General features: G+C 50.4%; 1 protein-coding gene across 1 annotated transcript in view; it reads right to left on the reverse strand.

The window, feature by feature from the left end:
* Nucleotides 1-349: 349 nt before the first annotated feature.
* ddx59 (DEAD (Asp-Glu-Ala-Asp) box polypeptide 59) overlaps nt 350-17,314 on the reverse strand; it is a 31,075-nt gene continuing 14,110 nt past the window's right edge. The window contains exons 3-7 of the mRNA XM_067974728.1: nt 12,757-12,846; nt 11,159-11,410; nt 10,352-10,504; nt 7,547-7,675; nt 350-885 (exon numbers count right to left, since the gene is read on the reverse strand). Of these exons, the coding sequence (XP_067830829.1) occupies nt 616-885; nt 7,547-7,675; nt 10,352-10,504; nt 11,159-11,410; nt 12,757-12,846 (894 nt within the window). The 3' untranslated portion in view covers nt 350-615. The remainder of the gene's footprint in view (nt 886-7,546; nt 7,676-10,351; nt 10,505-11,158; nt 11,411-12,756; nt 12,847-17,314) is intronic.

A 17,314-nucleotide genomic window follows, 5' to 3' on the forward strand; every position in this document is an offset into this window, starting at 1 on the left:
GACACGCACACACACACAAACATACAGACACGCACACACACACAAACATACAGACACGCACACACACACAAACATACAGACACGCACACACACAAACATACAGACACGCACACACACAAACATACAGACACGCACACATACAGACACGCACACACAGACACGCACACACACAAACATACAGACACGCACACACACAAACATACAGACACGCACACACACAAACATACAGACACGCACAGACTGACTGACACACACAGACGAGGCCAGATCTCGATGGCGAATTGGAAAGCTGCCCAGCAGACACGGCACTACCCATCAGCCTCTTTGCCATTTAGATGAACAGAACCAATTTACAAATGATCAAAAATGTATTTACAGGTGCAATGAGACAGGTTCACACACTTAATACAGAATTCTTAAAAATCATCATTATTAACATTCGACTCCCTTTGCCCAGCTTCTTGCAATGAGGCATGCGTTCAATTCACGCCCATGATCATGGCCCGTACCCAGATATAAGGCAACAGCAGAGGAGCCCAGCAGAGACAGGCTGCTCTGTCAACTAGGGCCAAGAGCCCAGCCTGTCCTCTCTCAACGGGTCACGGGGCCTACAGACTATCGTTTCTGCAGCCTGCTGCGATCGTGTTTCCTGATGATGTCGATCAGAGTCTCCCCAGTCACGACATCACGCTGTGCTCGCTGCTTGTTCCTCTGCTGCTCTCTGCGTTGCTGCTCGTTCAGGTACGGAGAGTTGAGGAGTTGTGGGGGCAGCAGTGTACCCGTTGGCTTCACACGCTTCACCAACTCCAGGAAATGCCTGCTGCTGTTGTTATTCACAAAGGTGATGGCTGTCCCCCGGTGGCCCAAGCGACCTGCTCTCCCCACCTGCAAAAACAAGTGTGTCCGACTTGTATCAGAGCACCGCGAGCCTGCAGCCACGGTCCGTACTAAAACCACGTTACATCGGAACAGGAGTCGACCGGTCAGCCCCTCCAGCCTGTGTCATTCCATTAGATCATGGCTGATCTGTACCCTAACTCCATCCATCTGCCTCGGTTTCATAACCCTTAATACCCTCACACAACAAAAATCCATCAATCTCAGTTTTGACATTTTCAATTGACCCCCAGTCTTAACAGCTTTTTGGGGGAAGAGTGTTCCAGATTTCCACTCTCCTTTGTGTGAAGAAATGCTTCCTGAAATTCCGCCTTGTTCTGGACTCCCCCCACCAGAGGAAATAGGGTCGATAGAGAGAAACTATCAAAACTTTTAATCACCTCAATTAGATCACCACTTAATCTTCTATATTCAAGGGAATACAAGCCTAGTCCATGCAAGCTGGCCTTATAATTTAACCCTTTGATAGCGTGTTCAATGTCCCTGCTGCTGTTTGATTAAAAGATTTATCGCCATCTAGTCCTACATAATCTAGGTCACATACACAAAGTCAATAAGGCTGTTACAAAAAATGGATACAGGAATCCTGGGCTATATAAACAGTGGCACAGAGTACAAAAGCAAGGAAGTTATGCTAAACCTCTATAAATCACTGGTTAGGCTTCAGCTGGAGTATTGTGTTCAATTCTGGGCACCACACTTTAGGAAGGATGTCAAGGTCTTGGAGAGGGTGCAGAGGAGATTTACCAGAATGGTTCCAGGGATGAGGGACTTCAGTTATGTGGAGAGACTGGAGAAGCTGGGATTGTTCTCCTTAGAGCAGAGAAGGAGATTTAAAGGAGGTGTTCAAAATTATTAAGGGTTTTCATGGAGTAAATAAGGAGAAACTGTTTCCAGTGGCAGTGGGTCAGTAATCAGAGGACACAGATTTAAGGTAATTGGCAAAAGAACTAGGGGGGAGATGAGGAGAATTTTTTTTACGCAGCGAGTTGTTATGATCTGGAACGCGCTGCCTGAAAGGGCGGTGGAAGCAGATTCAATAATAACTTTCAAAAGGGAATTGGATAAATACCTGAAATGGAAACATTTGCAGGGCTATGGGGAAAGAGCAGGGGAGTGGGACTAATTGGATAACTCTTTCAAAGAGCCGGCACAGGCATGATGGGCCGAATAACCTCCTTCTGTGCTTTATGATTCTAGTCAATGTGGCTAGAATCACTCCAGAAAATAGCCCAATCTGAAAAAAGACATCATGTATTCACTGAGTGCGACAGGAGAAGGTCTCTGGAAGAACACACTATCCCAGTTGTCCAGCTTTGACCCAGAATCAGGTGTGAACCAAACATTCTTCTTTTCTGCCCAGTTTTCTAACCTCCAGTCCTGAAGGTGCTGACGCTGGTCTGGGGTACCGTTCCACGGGCACTGTGCGCCCTGGTACCTCACCCAGCCAACGTTCTTCACTTGGCAGCCCAGAGTTGTCTCAACCCAATCCTATCTACACACACTTACTAGCAGGACTCGGGAGTGCAAATGCTTATCAGAACAGAAGAAAAGAAGAAATAGGAGCAGGAGCAGGCCATACGGCCCCTCGAGCCTGCTCTGCCATTCAATCAGATCATGGCTGATCTTCGACCTCAACTCCACTTTCCCACCCGATCCCCATCTCCCTTGATTCCCTCAGTGTCCAAATATCCATCAATCTCACCCTTGAATATACTCAATGACTGAGCATTCACAGCTCTCTGGGGTAGAAAATTCCAAAGATTCACAACCCCTTGTTTTCTTTCCCCTTGTGCCACAGAGAGGGGAACTTAACTGCTCCCCCACACCTCTGTGAAGACCCCTGGGGTGCTTTACTACGTTAAAGGTGCAATTTGTTTGTTGTTGCTGCAGCTGAGATGAGTTATCCTAAGACAGACCGAGGAATTGAACTTGGGGCCCCGTGTATGATTGGGTAAAACATCATTTTACCAAAACAACTATCCGTCTAGCTGGTATTTTCAGATTTTTAAAATAAATTAACAGAATGATTTTCTGGACACTCTTATGGGGTGCTCTTCAGTGCTGTAAACCTTCCCCACTATCTAACATCCTTGACGATATTTTTGCATTTCCATTTGCATTTGTGTTGGGCAAAGAGGCGCCAAGACAGCTGCTAATTACAGGGAGACAGCTGATAGCATCATGTGGCTCATGGCAGAGGAAGGGCAAGAGTAGAACCAGCTAACAGGGGCCCATCGATAGTCACACTGATCCCACAGTGCTCACAGGGGCCCATCAATAATCACACTGATCCCACAGTGCTCACAGGGGCCCATCGATAGTCACACTGATCCCACAGTGCTCACAGGGGCCCATCGATAGTCACACTGATCCCACAGTGCTCACAGGGGCCCATCGATAGTCACACTGATCCCACAGTGCTCACAGGGGCCCATCAATAATCACACTGATCCCACAGTGCTCACAGGGGCCCATCAATAATCACACTGATCCCACAGTGCTCACAGGGGCCCATCGATAGTCACACTGATCCCACAGTGCTCACAGGGGCCCATCAATAATCACACTGATCCCACAGTGCTCACAGGGGCCCATCGATAGTCACACTGATCCCACAGTGCTCACAGGGGCCCATCGATAGTCACACTGATCCCACAGTGCTCACAGGGGCCAAATCGATAATCAGTCACACTGATCCCACAGTGCTCACAGGGGCCAAATCGATAATCAGTCACACTGATCCCACAGTGCTCACAGGGGCCAAATCGATAATCAGTCACACTGATCCCAGTATATGCCCAGCCCACTCTGCTGGGAGGTGTCACTTAGAAACTGGCCCCATTCTGGTGCCAGCTCACACCGCTCTTAGCATTCACTCAATTCACTTACACATTGATACACTTCTGTGGAAAAATATAGATTAGTGATCAAATGATTAAAGTATTCATGGTTGAATATTCACAGGAACATTGATGGTGCGGGTGGGGGAACGGTGCGGGTGGGGGAACGGTGCGGGTGGGGGAACGGTGCGGGTGGGGGAACGGTGCGGGTGGGGGAACGGTGCAGGCTGGAACAGAACACAGGGATGAGGGGAATGTGCTGGATGTGAAACATCTCATGTTTCAGAAGGTGTTTGATCGACTGACTTATCAAGGACTTGTAGCTAAAGTGAAAGTTTTTGGGTTGAAGAAGGATGTTATAAACTGAATTAATTGCCTCAATAATAGGAAACAAAAGCTACTGATTACTGGCCATAATGGGAGAGCAGAATATCTCCATGTCTGGTCCAGGTGCTACTCTGCTCTGCAACAGACTCGGTTCTTTGCTGGTCACAATATATTTCTCATTATTGTCACTATTCGTGGCTGATAAGTTGTTGGGGAAAAGAGGTGTTTGCAGGAAAGAAACTGAATTCAGGCAAATCTAGTGACTTAATAACCAAGATGAATCATAAATGGATCGGCTATTGAAAAATGCAACATATTATTGGTAAATATAATGGCAAACAGCATCACAAAATGAAGATGCATTTCATTGGATCATGTGCCTTGCGGAAAAGCTGCAAGATGCTCAGCGTGGATGCAAAATGAGAAGTCATGTTTAGTACTCACACTAATCAGGATAAAATAGGGAGGTTGCTGGATTTTCTCAAACAATTCTGGGATAGCTAAAGTTAAAATGGAAGCTGTCTTTCCTTAGCAAGAGTGTGTTCTGGGCACCGCACCTCAGGAAGGATATATTGGTCTTGGAGGGGGTGCAGCGCAGATTCACCAGAATGATACCGGGGCTTAAAGGGTTAAATTACGAGGACAGGCTGCAAAAACCAAGTTTGCATTCCCTTGAATGTGGAAGATTGAGGGGTGATCTGATTGAGGTGTTTAAAATGTTAAAAGGAATCGATTGGGTAGAGAGAGAGAAACTATTTCCTCTGGTGGGGGAATCTAGAACAAAGGGGCATAACCTTAAAATTAGAGATAGGCCATTTCGGAGGGAAATCACTTTTTCACACAAAGGGTAGTGGAATTTGGGAATTCTTTCCCCCAAAAAGCTATGGGTGCTGGGGGACAATTGAAGCTTTCAAGACTGAGATTGATGGATTTTTGATAGGTAAGGGTATCGAGGGATATGGAGCAAAGGCGGGGAAATGGAGTTAAGGTACAGATCAAACATCTTACATTAAATATAACAAATATACAAATATGTCACAGGTGTTAATATTTGTCAGCCATGATTTGATTGAATGGTGGAGCACGCTCAAGGAGCCCAATGGCCGACTCCTGTTCCTATGTTCCTACAGAAACAAAGGTCAGAGATAAATTGTCTGTTGGGTGATGTATCTGGAAAGCAGTGAGGATACAGGGGCTTTGTTCTAGATGCTGATTACACTGAATATGGTCCAGAACCTTGGAAACCAGACGACATGTCAGCACCCCGCGCGGTCCGTCGGCCGGCACCCCGGCGCGGTCCGTCGGTCAGTCAGGCACCCCGGCGCGGTCCGTCGGCCAGGCACCCCACGCGGTCCGTCCGTCCGTCAGCCAGCACCCCGCGCGGTCCGTCCGTCAGTCAGGCACCCCGGCGCGGTCCGTCCGTCAGTCAGGCACCCCGGCGCGGTCCGTCCGTCAGTCAGGCACCCCGGCGCGGTCCGTTGGCCAGCACCCCGCGCGGTCCGTCCGACAGCCAGCACCCCGCGCGGTCCGTCCGTCCGTCAGCCAGCACCCCGCGCGGTCCGTCCGTCAGTCAGGCACCCCGCGCGGTCCGTCCGTCAGTCAGGCACCCCGGCGCGGTCCGTTGGCCAGCACCCCGCGCGGTCCGTCCGTCAGCCAGGCACCCCGCGCGGTCCGTCCGTCGGTCAGGCACCCCGCGCGGTCCGTCCGTCGGCCAGGCACCCCACGCGGTCCGTCCGTCCATCAGCCAGCACCCCGCGCGGTCCGTCCGTCAGTCAGTCAGTCAGTCAGGCACCCCGGCGCGGTCCGTTGGCCAGCACCCCGCGCGGTCCGTCCGTCAGCCAGCACCCCGCGCGGTCCGTCCGTCAGTCAGGCACCCCGCGCGGTCCGTCCGTCAGTCAGGCACCCCGCGCGGTCCGTCCGTCAGTCAGGCACCCCGCGCGGTCCGTCCGTCAGTCAGGCACCCCGCGCGGTCCGTCCGTCAGTCAGGCACCCCGCGCGGTCCGTCCGTCAGTCAGGCACCCCGGCGCGGTCCGTCCGTCAGCCAGCCAGCACCCCGCGCGGTCCGTCCGTCAGCCAGCCAGCACCCCGCACGGTCCGTCCGTCAGCCAGCCAGCACCCCGCGCGGTCCGTCCGTCAGCCAGCCAGCACCCCGCGCGGTCCATCCGTCTGTCAGGCACCCCGCGCGGTCCGTCCGTCAGTCAGGCACCCCGCGCGGTCCGTCCGTCAGTCAGGCACCCCGGCGCGGTCCGTCCGTCAGTCAGGCACCCCGCGCGGTCCGTCGGCCGGCACCCCGCGCAGTACTTCACACGATCGGGTCTTTAATCATGGACGATTGACAGGCCTAACTTTAGATGTTATTGGTCAGATTATAGCTTTAATTCTGGTCAAAGGTCCAAACTCCATTGATTGAGTGGAGTATTGCATCACCCACATGCAACACGTGAAGGTCTACCAAAAGACAAACACCACACATCCAAAAACACTCATCACTATCAGACCCCAAGAAATATATTCGAAAATTGGGTATTTTAACCTTTTAAGGACTGATTCCAATCTTATTATTTGTAAGTCTCGTGCTGATGCAGTATCCAGCTGCAGCAATTGCCTTCGGTGTATTAACCGACCGGTAAATAAACCTGACCAAGTAGTTTTGCACACATTGTTCGGTCAGTGTGCCTTTCGGAGTGACAGGAATCCCACGTGATTTCCGGTTTACTAGATAATGCAGTTAGGGATAATTGTTAATCCCGAGTACGATTGTGTAACAGTACAGCTTTCGGGTCACAGGTCTGCTTGTGGAAACCTCTATTTTGCTGTGAACACAAGAGAAACGGTTTGGGGCTTTCTCCCAATAGTTAACACCAACTTCTTTGCCAAAATTAATCAACAGGAGGAATTTTGCCCCCACTTATTGGAAATATTTTAACATTTTATGGCAGCAGCTGCAAAGGCAAAAAACTACAGATTGTATGAATAGATCCAAGGAAGTGTTACTGACATTCCATAAAGCAATGGTGAATACACACACAGAGCATTGTATCGGCTCTCACTGTATTGAAATACAAAAACAGTAGAAAGGGTTCAGCGGGGAAAGAGATGATTGAGGTTTCAGGTCACTGAGCTATGAAGAGATTAATAAATCAAAAAGGAAAAATCAAGGAGATAAATGATTAAGAATCATAGAAATTACAGCACAAAACTATTCAACCCATCGTGCCTGTGCTCAATTATTTTCTTTAAATAAAGAAATTGGTGAAATGGATGCCACCTAGAAAACCAGCTGAAGCATTCAAATGGTTCAGGAAACGAAACAGCACAAATAGCATCAATGATAACTTAACATGAGGACCCCTCAACCCATCCACACGAACACAGACTGGATGGGCCAAATGGCCTCTTGCCTTGCTGAGAGAGCTGCGTATGGGCCAGCAGCAGAGGCAGGGAAAGGACACGAAGAATTCACAGTAAAACTCCTCTACCTGATGCACATATTCATCCATGGTAGGCGGCATGTCAAAATTCACAACCAGTTTGACGTTGACGAGGTCCAGCCCCCTGCCAAGGACTCCTGTGCTGACCACGACCTCGTAGTCTCCTTGAAGCAGACCCTGGAAAACATCATCAGCAGGCCTTGGGTAATGATGAGGTGAGAAAATAACCCCCCATCGACAGCCCAGGTGTCGTCTTCTCTATCATTTACACCCCCTCCTACGTCAATAAGGAAGGGGCTGGGCCCTGCTGCTCTCTGAACGGTCGATGGGGGTGGAGAGGTTTGCCAGTAGGCAAAGTGCCAAAATGGCACGTTCCTGGGCTCAGCCTCCACAACAGAGTGAAGCTGCCACCCCAATCAGGGAGACCGTCGAGGACATAGCAAGTTTATTAATTTTTGTTCCTCAGGTGACCAGACTGCTGTGGGGCAATTCTTTTCCTGCAAATATTGATGCAGTCCTGACGACCTCCAGGTGGTGGGATAGTGTCATAGTTATGGCACTGGAGGTGCAGAGCTCATGGTCCACTAAATTGCAAAACTAAATTTAATAAATCTGCTCATTTGTGCGCAGGCCCCAGAAAAAACTATGACTGTGAAAGTTGCTGCATTGGTATAAAAACCCAACTGGTTCATTAGCCAACGTCCCAGACTCTTCCATCACCATCCCTGGGTATGTCCTGTCCCACCGGCAGGACAGACCCACCAGAGGTGGCGGTACAGTGATATACAGTCAGGAGGGAGTGGCCCTGGGAGTCCTCAACATTGACTCTGGACCCCATGAAATCTCATGGCATCAGGTCAAACATGGGCAAGGAAACCTCCTGCTGATTACCACCAACCGTCCTCCCTCAGCTGATGAATCAGTCCTCCTCCATGTTGAACACCACTTGGAGGAAGCACTGAGGGTAGCAAGGGCACAGAATGTACTCTGGGTGGGGGACTTCAATGTCCATCACCAAGAGTGGCTCGGTAGCACCACTACTGACCGAGCTGGCCGAGTCCTGAAGGACATAGCTGCTAGACTGGGCCTGCGGCAGGTGGTGAGCGAACCAACACGAGGGAAAAACTTACTTGACCTCGTCCTCACCAATCTACCTGTCGCAAATGCATCTGTCCATGACAGTATTGGTAGGAGTGACCAGAAACTTAACTGGACCAGCCATATAAATACTGTGGCTACGAGAGCAGGTCAGAGGCTGGGTATTCTGCGGCGAGTGACTCACCTCCTGACTCCCCAAAGCCTTTCCACCATCTACAAGGCACAAGTCAGGAGTGTGATGGAATACTCTCCACTTGCCTGGATGAGTGCAGCTCCAACAACACTCAAGAAGCTCGACACCATCCAAGATAAAGCAGCCCGCTTGATTGGCACCCCATCCACCACCCTAAACATTCACTCCCTTCACCACCGGCGCACTGTGGCTGCAGTGTGTACCATCCACAGGATACACTGCAGCAACTCGCCAAGGCTTCTTCGACAGCACCTCCCAAACCCGTGACCTCTACCACCTAGAAGGACAAGGGCAGCAGGCGCATGGGAACAACACCACCTGCACGTTCCCCTCCAAGTCACACACCATCCCGACTTGGAAATATATCGCCGTTCCTTCATTGTCGCTGGGTCAAAATCCTGGAACTCCCTTCCTAACAGCACTGTGGGAGAACCGTCACCACATGGACTGCATCGGTTCAAGAAGGCGGCTCACCACCACCTTCTCGAGGGCAATTAGGGATGGGCAATAAATGCCGGCCTCGCCAGCGACGCCCACATCCCGTGAACGAATAAAAAAAAAAAAAGTCCTTCAGGGATTGAATGAAACACTAAGACAATCAATGAGAAGGTATTAAGAATCAACTAGAGAGTAGACTGGAGTCACATGTAGGTAACTTGCCGCCCCTACCTGTGACTCTACCTAGTTGATTCTTAACACTTTCTAATTGATTGTCTTTCACGCAGCGTTTCAGTTTATGATATCGGTAGGACCTCTCCCTGCTGCAGTACGGATTCACGGACACAGGCAGCCCTCCAGCTGTGGCAGCACTCTCTCGCCTGAGTCAGAAGGTCGTGGGTTCAAACCCCACTCCAGAGATTTGAGCCCATAATCCAGGCTGACACTCCAGTGCTGCATCGTCGGAAGAGCCGTCTTTCGGATGAGATGTTAAACCAAGGCTCCGTCTGCCCTCTCGGGTGGGCGTAAAAGATTCCAAGACATTATTCGAAGAAGAGGAGAGTTCTCCCTGGTGTCCTGGCCAATATTTATCCCTCAACCAATATCACAAACAGATTGTCTAGTCATTTAATCTCATTGCTGTTTGTGGGATCTTGCTGTGCCCAAATTGGCTGCCACGATTGCTACATTACAACAGGCTGTAAAGTGCTTTGGGATGTCCTGAGGTTGTGAAAGACACTGTATAAATGCAAGTCTTTCTTTCTTTCTAGAACTTCACTCAAGTGACTGTTCTTAAGATGTGAACCTAGATAGTGAGTGCTGGCAGGCTTTTTGACTACAGCAGGCATCACATCCAAGCCCAATGCAGTTCTAAAGTGCAACATCCACGCACGTGAACACTCCGGCTGGGAATCACTGGACCGGAGTCAGGAAAGGGAACACTGGGGGAATTTTCCTCTCCCAAACCCAAGGGCACCGAGCCCAACGTGACATTCCAACACCACGCTGCCCTGGATCAGCTAAAATGGCCCCGAGCACAGCTTGATGTTGGGAACTCTGGGTTGTATAGCTCAGTAAAACCCTGATCAATCATGTACCCACAAACATTGAGTGATTTCCATCACCTGCAGAATCTGATTCCGTTCGCACTGGGCCTTGTCTGAGTGAATAGCCACTGTTTTCAGGCCTGTGATCGTCTGCACTGCATTCGACAGCAGATCAGCTCCCAGTTTGCAATCCACAAACACTAGTACAGGGGGGTGGAAGAGTTTGCTATCCTAAACAAGAGGAACAAACAAAAAATGTATTTAAAAATTGCACATTAAAAGACTAATGTACAGTAATGTGCAGATACCACAGAGGCTCAACATGTTTAGACCGACACTAATCTCCACCTTCTCCTTTCTCTCTCCCTCCAATCCTGAAGATTCTGGTCCCTGCAGTTCCACAGGAGTTTCCAGTCCCTCACCCAAATGATATTTTTCAGGTGGGAGCCCAGATGAGTGTCCATGGGTTATTCAACTGTGGGTGCATCACAGTGGAGTCCAATGATGCACTCGCCCAAATTATCCACACACACCTCGCTCCCAGCAGGTGCCAACAGACAGTGAGCAGGACCTCTGGCTGATTCGCACTCCCCACCACTCCTCAACCCAGAGGCATTGATGCTAATTTACAACATGCGTATTCCCACTGCCAGCTGAGGCCAGCTAACTGCACGGATTGGGGTCCGGACCTGGGACCCTCCTGTTTGGTGGTTCAGTTCCACACTTCCCAACTGAGCTGTGAGGGGACCCCCCCCCCCCACACCCTCTCGCCAAACTCTGGATTGGGAATACAAGCCCTTTCCACCCCCGCCCCTTGCTATGCTGCTGGAGCATCTCTGAGATTTTCTACTTTACAATCACATAGAAAGCTCCAACTCGACCCACGTTCAGAATCTCAAACAATTTCTTCTTCTTGGACGGTTCCTCCACCCACAGGATAATCTGACGGACGTTGGAACAAGGCTGGTTCATCTCTCCGACGGTGATCCTGACTGGGTCCTGCAGGAACCGGCTGGCCAGCTGCTGGATACCTGCTGGGATAGTGGCAGAGACCAGAATCGTTTGATGCTCCTCGGGCGTTTTCTCCAGAATATCCAACACCTGCTGCTGGAATCCCATCTTCAACATGGTGTCGACCTCAACAAAAATCACAATACCTTTTAGTTTTATTGGAAGCAATGCTGAAACGTATACACTTATTATTCATCTCGGGATGTGGCGAGGCCGGCATTTATTGCCCATCCCTAATTGCCCTCGAGAAGGTGGTGGTGAGCCGCCTTCTTGAACCGCTGCAGTCCGTGTGGTGAAGGTTCTCCCACAGTGCTGTTAGGAAGGGAGTTCCAGGATTTTGACCCAGCAACGATGAAGGAACAACGATATATTTCCAAGTCGGGATGGTGTGTGACTTGGAGGGGAACGTGCAGGTGGTGTTGTTCCCATGTGCCTGCTGCTCTTGTCCTTCTAGGTGGTAGAGGTCGCGGGTTTGGGAGGAGCCTTGGTGAGAGGCTTCAATCAACAGATAGACTAAAAATCTACCTGCTTCGGTGCGGTTTGACTTATTAAAATATTCCCCTGTTCTGAGGATGCTTTACTCCTGCTGCTGAGAGGGTCCGGGAGCAACGCTGTCCTCTGTACCTCGCCCTACGGCGAGAGCATTGGTAGGCTGTTTAACCGTGTGGGTCATCACAGCCAAGCCTAATCCTGTTGTCGCTCAAAGTCTACACACATGCACTTCCCAGCAGGGGTCACCAGTGATCAGGAACCCTGGCCAAACATGATAGAGGTGTTTAAGATGATGAAAGGGTGGGACAGGGTAGATAGAAGCAGTCTGTTTCCAGTAGTTGAGGGGTCAGGAATGAGGGGCACAGATACAAGATTAAAGGTAAGAGATTTAGAACAGAGGGCAGGGGAAACTCCTTCACACAGAGTTGTGAGGCTCTGGGATTCACCTCCAGGGTTAGTGGTTGAGGTAGAAACTGTCAACATTGAAGATTAGATTGGATTGGTGGTTGAAGGGATATGGGAACAGGGAGGGTAAATATCTATCTGCTCATGTGGAGGGTGAACACTGACACGGACTGGTTGGGCCGAATGGCCTATTTCCTTGTTGTAACTCCTACGTGTTTAAACCTCCCTTTGCACTGTCTCATCAAACACTCCCAGGGCGGGTACAGCACGGGTTAGATACAGAGTAAAGCTCCCTCTACACTGTCCCAACCCTAGAAGAGCACCCCCCACTGCACCAGTATGACAGTTCCTAATCTCATCACCTTGTGGCCTCTCTTGGGACCAACACCTGGTGCTGTGGGCCCATGGTTGCAGTGAACGGGACTGAAACTGCCCAAACTCACCCGACCGAGAAACCGTGAGGCAGAGCACACTTTACTCCAATTAGACTGGGCTGGTTTGAGCTCAGGCCCCAGCACTGAATCCAGATATTTTTGAAGAAAACGGGATGGTAAAACTTCCGTGTTAACACTTACCTCGTCCACCACCACAATCCGGACTCCACACAGGCTGATCGCCTCCTGTTTTATAATTTCCAGCAGCCGGCCTGGGGTTGCAATAACAACCTGTTGAATAGAACCACAAACAAAATCTCATTAAACAACAGATGATACCCTGCTGGAGGGCAGTCTGAGGCAAGTCAGGCCTGAAAGGCGGAGGGGGGGGAACAGAGCCTAAAGAGAAGGAGCCATTGATGACATGGGAAAGCATTGGGTCACGTGTGTGATGAGAAATTGAGTGAGGATGGGTCAAGGGCACAGGAGGTGGATCTGACAAAGGGTTTGTTTAGGGCCAGAAGGGGAAGATGGGGGGTGATATGAGGTCTTGGCAAGGATGTAGGAACCGGGGGAGGGTGGGGGAAAGGACGGGGGAGAGGAGGCAGCCGGGCAGGTGGTCTCTGAGATGAAGAGATCCGAGAGCTCCTCATATTTGGTGTTTGAGGTGAAAAACAAGAGAGGTGGGGGGGGGGGGGGAAAGAGGGTGTGGGGGGGTTGCGGAGCTGTTTGTTGTTCAGAGGGAAATCTTGGGGTTGTCCTTATTCTCCATGATAGTCCTGGAGTAGTGGGAGAATTTGAACGATATATTACAATCAGTAAGTGTGGTGCACGCTCCAGGTCAGAGATGGGCAACATCTCCTATGGGGTTTTCCGATGTTAAACGGTCAACAGTTGGCCGTCGCCTTTCCTAGTCACGCCTGCAGGCAGCCCTTCAATAGAATTTCCCAATGTAGTCAGTGATTAGCTGTCATGGACCCTGTCATAAGAACATAAGAAATAGGAGCAGGAGTAGGCCAATCGGCCCCTCGGCCCCTCGAGCCTGCTCCGCCATTCAATAAGATCATGGCTGATCTGATCCTAACCTCAAATCTAAATTCATGTCCAATTTCCTGCCCGCTCCCCGTAACCCCTAATTCCCTTTACTTCTAGGAAACTGTCTATTTCTGTTTTAAATTTATTTAATGATGTAGCTTCCACAGCTGTCACACCAGTAGTCCGAGATGGGGCTTCTGCTTACTGATAATCTATCCGCAATTTCACAAGTGGATCTGGCAATCTCTCTTGGATCGGGTACAGTAGCATAGTGGTTATGTTACTGGACTAGTAATCCAGTAGGCCTGGACTAATAATCCGGAGTCAAGAGTTCAAATCCCGCCATGGCAGCTGGGGAATTTAAATTCAATTAATTAAATAAAATCTGGAATTTAAAAAATACTAGTATCAGTAATGGTGGCCATGAAACTACTGGATTGTCGTAAAAACCCATCTGGTTCACTAATGCCCTTGAGGGAAGGAAACCTGCCGTCCTTACCCGGTCTGGCCGAAATGTGACTCCAGACCCACAGCAATGTGGTTGATTCTTAATCACCCTCTGAAATGGCCGAGCAAGCCACTCAGTTGTACAATCTTGCTAAAAAAAAGTCATAAGAATGAAACCAGACGGACCATTAGGCACCACGCCGGACACGACAAAGGCAAACCAAGCCCAGTCGACCCTGCAAGGTCCTCCTCACTAACATCTGGGGACTTGTGCCAAAATTGGGAGAACTGTCCCACAGACTAGTCAAGCAACAGCCTGACATAGCCATACTCACAGAATCATACCTTCCAGCCAACGTCCCAGACTCTTCCATCACCATCCCTGGGTATGTCCTGTCCCACCGGCAGGACAGACCCACCAGAGGTGGCGGTACAGTGATATACAGTCAGGAGGGAGTGGCCCTGGGAGTCCTCAACATTGACGCCGGACCCCATGAAATCTCATGGCATCAGGTCAAACATGGGCAAGGAAACCTCCTGCTGATTACCACCTACCGCCCTCCCTCAGCTGATGAATCAGTCCTCCTCCATGTTGAACACCACTTGGAGGAAGCACTGAGGGTAGCAAGGGCACAGAATATACTCTGGGTGGGGGACTTCAATGTCCATCACCAAGAGTGGCTCGGTAGCACCACTACTGACCGAGCTGGCAGAGTCCTGAAGGACATAGCTGCCAGACTGGGCCTGCGGCAGGTGGTGAGCGAACCAACACGAGGGAAGAACCGACTTGACCTCGTCCTCACCAATCTACCTGTTGCAGGTGCATCTGTCCATGACAGTATTGGTAGGAGTGACCACCGCACAGTCCTCGTGGAGACAAAGTCCCGTGTTCACACTGAGGACACCATCCAACGTGTTGTGTGGCACTACCACCGTGCTAAATGGGACAGATTCAGAACAGATCGAGCAGCTCAAAACTGGGCATCCATGAGGCGCTGTGGGCCATCAGCAGCAGCAGAATTGTATTCCAGCACAATTTGTAACCTCATGGCCCGGCATATTCCTCACTCGACCATTACCAACAAGCCTGGGGATCAACCCTGGTTCAATGAGGAGTGTAGAAGAGCATGCCAGGAGCAGCACCAGGCATACCTAAAAATGAGGTGCCAACATGGTGAAGCTACAACTCAGGACTACATGCATGCTAAACAGCGGAAGCAACATGCTATAGACAGAGCTAAACGATTCCACAACCAACGGATCAGATCAAAGCTCTGCAGTCCTGTCACATCCAGTCGTGAATGGTGGTGGACAATTAAACAACTAATGGGAGGAGGAGGCTCTGTAAACATCCCCATCCTCAATGATGGCGGAGTCCAGCACGTGAGTGCAAAAGATAAGGCTGAAGCGTTTGCAACCATCTTCAGCCAAAAGTGCCGAGTGGATGATCCATCTCGGCCTCCTCCCGATATCCCCACCATCACAGAAGCCAGTCTTCAGCCAATTCGATTCACTCCACGTGATATCAAGAAACGGCTGAGTGCACTGGATACAGCAAAGGCTATGGGCCCTGACAACATCCCGGCTGTAGTGCTGAAGACTTGTGCTCCAGAACTAGCCACGCCTCTAGCCAAGCTGTTCCAGTACAGCTACAACACTGGCATCTACCCGACAATGTGGAAAATTGCCCAGGTATATCCTGTCCACAAAAAGCAGGACAAATCCAATCCGGCCAATTACCGCCCCATCAGTCTACTCTCAATCATCAGCAAAGTGATGGAAGGTGTCGTCGATAGTGCAATCAAGCGGCACTTACTCACCAATAACCTTCTCACCGATGCTCAGTTTGGGTTCCGCCAGGACCACTCGGCTCCAGACCTCATTACAGCCTTGGTCCAAACATGGACAAAAGAGCTGAATTGCAGAGGTGAGGTGAGAGTGATTGCCCTTGACATCAAGGCAGCATTTGACCGAGTGTGGCACCAAGGAGCCCTCGTAAAATTGAAGTCAATGGGAATCAGGGGGAAAACTCTCCAGTGGCTGGAGTCATACCTAGCGCAAAGGAAGATGGTAGTGGTTGTTGGAGGCCAATCATCTCAGCCCCAGGACATTGCTGCAGGAGTTCCTCAGGGCAGTGTCCAAGGCCCAACCATCTTCAGCTGCTTCAAGAACAACCTTCCCTCCATCATAACGTCAGAAATGGGGATGTTCGCTGATGATTGCACAGTGTTCAGTTCCATTCGTAACCCCTCAAATAATGAAGCAGTCCGTGCCCGCATGCAGCAAGACCTGGACAACATCCAGGCTTGGGCTGATAAGTGGCAAGTAACATTTGCACCAGATATGTGCCAGGCAATGACCATCTCCAACAAGAAAGAATCTAACCACCTACCCTTGACATTCAACGGCATTACCATCGCCGAATTCCCCACCATCAGCATCCTGGGGGTCACCATTGAACAGAAACTTAACTGGACCAGCCATATAAATACTGTAGCTACAAGAGCAAGTCAGAGGCTGGGTATTCTGCGGCGAGTGACTCACCTCCTGATTCCCCAAAGCCTTTCCACCATCTACAAGGCACAAGTCAGGAGTGTGATGGAATACTCTCCACTTGCCTGGATGAATGCAGCTCCAACAACACTCAAGAAGCTCGACACCATCCAGGACAAAGCAGCCCGCTTGATTGGCACCCCATCCACCACCCTAAACATTCACTCCCTTCACCACTGGCGCACCGTGGCTGCAGTGTGTACCATCCACAGGATGCACTGCAGCAACTCGTCAAGGCTTCTTCGACAGCACCTCCCAAACCCGTGACCTCTACCACCTAGAAGGACAAGAGCAGCAGGCACATGGGAACAACACCACCTGCACGTTCCCCTCCAAGTCACACACCATCCCGACTTGGAAATATATCGCCGTTCCTTCATCTTCGCTGGGCCAAAATCCTGGAACTCCCTTCCTAACAGCACTGTGGGAGAACCTTCACCACACGGACTGCAGCGGTTCAAGAAGGCGGCTCACCACCACCTTCTCAAGGGCAATTAGGGATGGGCAATAAATGCCGGCCTCGCCATGAACGAATAAAAAAAAAAATCGAGCAGCAGTGTCATCAGCATTGGGAGAAACAAAGTGGGAGACAGAGTTTGCAGGAGCAGCACCGGCACCTAACATGGGAGGACTGAAAGGTAAGTATCAAAAGAAGTATATGTGTCAGCCGTGCCTCAGTGGGTAGCACTCTCGCCTCTTAAATCAGAAGGTCGTGGGTTCGAGC

The sequence above is a fragment of the Heptranchias perlo genome, chromosome 40, assembly GCF_035084215.1.
Source record: "Heptranchias perlo isolate sHepPer1 chromosome 40, sHepPer1.hap1, whole genome shotgun sequence".
NCBI lineage: Eukaryota > Metazoa > Chordata > Chondrichthyes > Hexanchiformes > Hexanchidae > Heptranchias > Heptranchias perlo.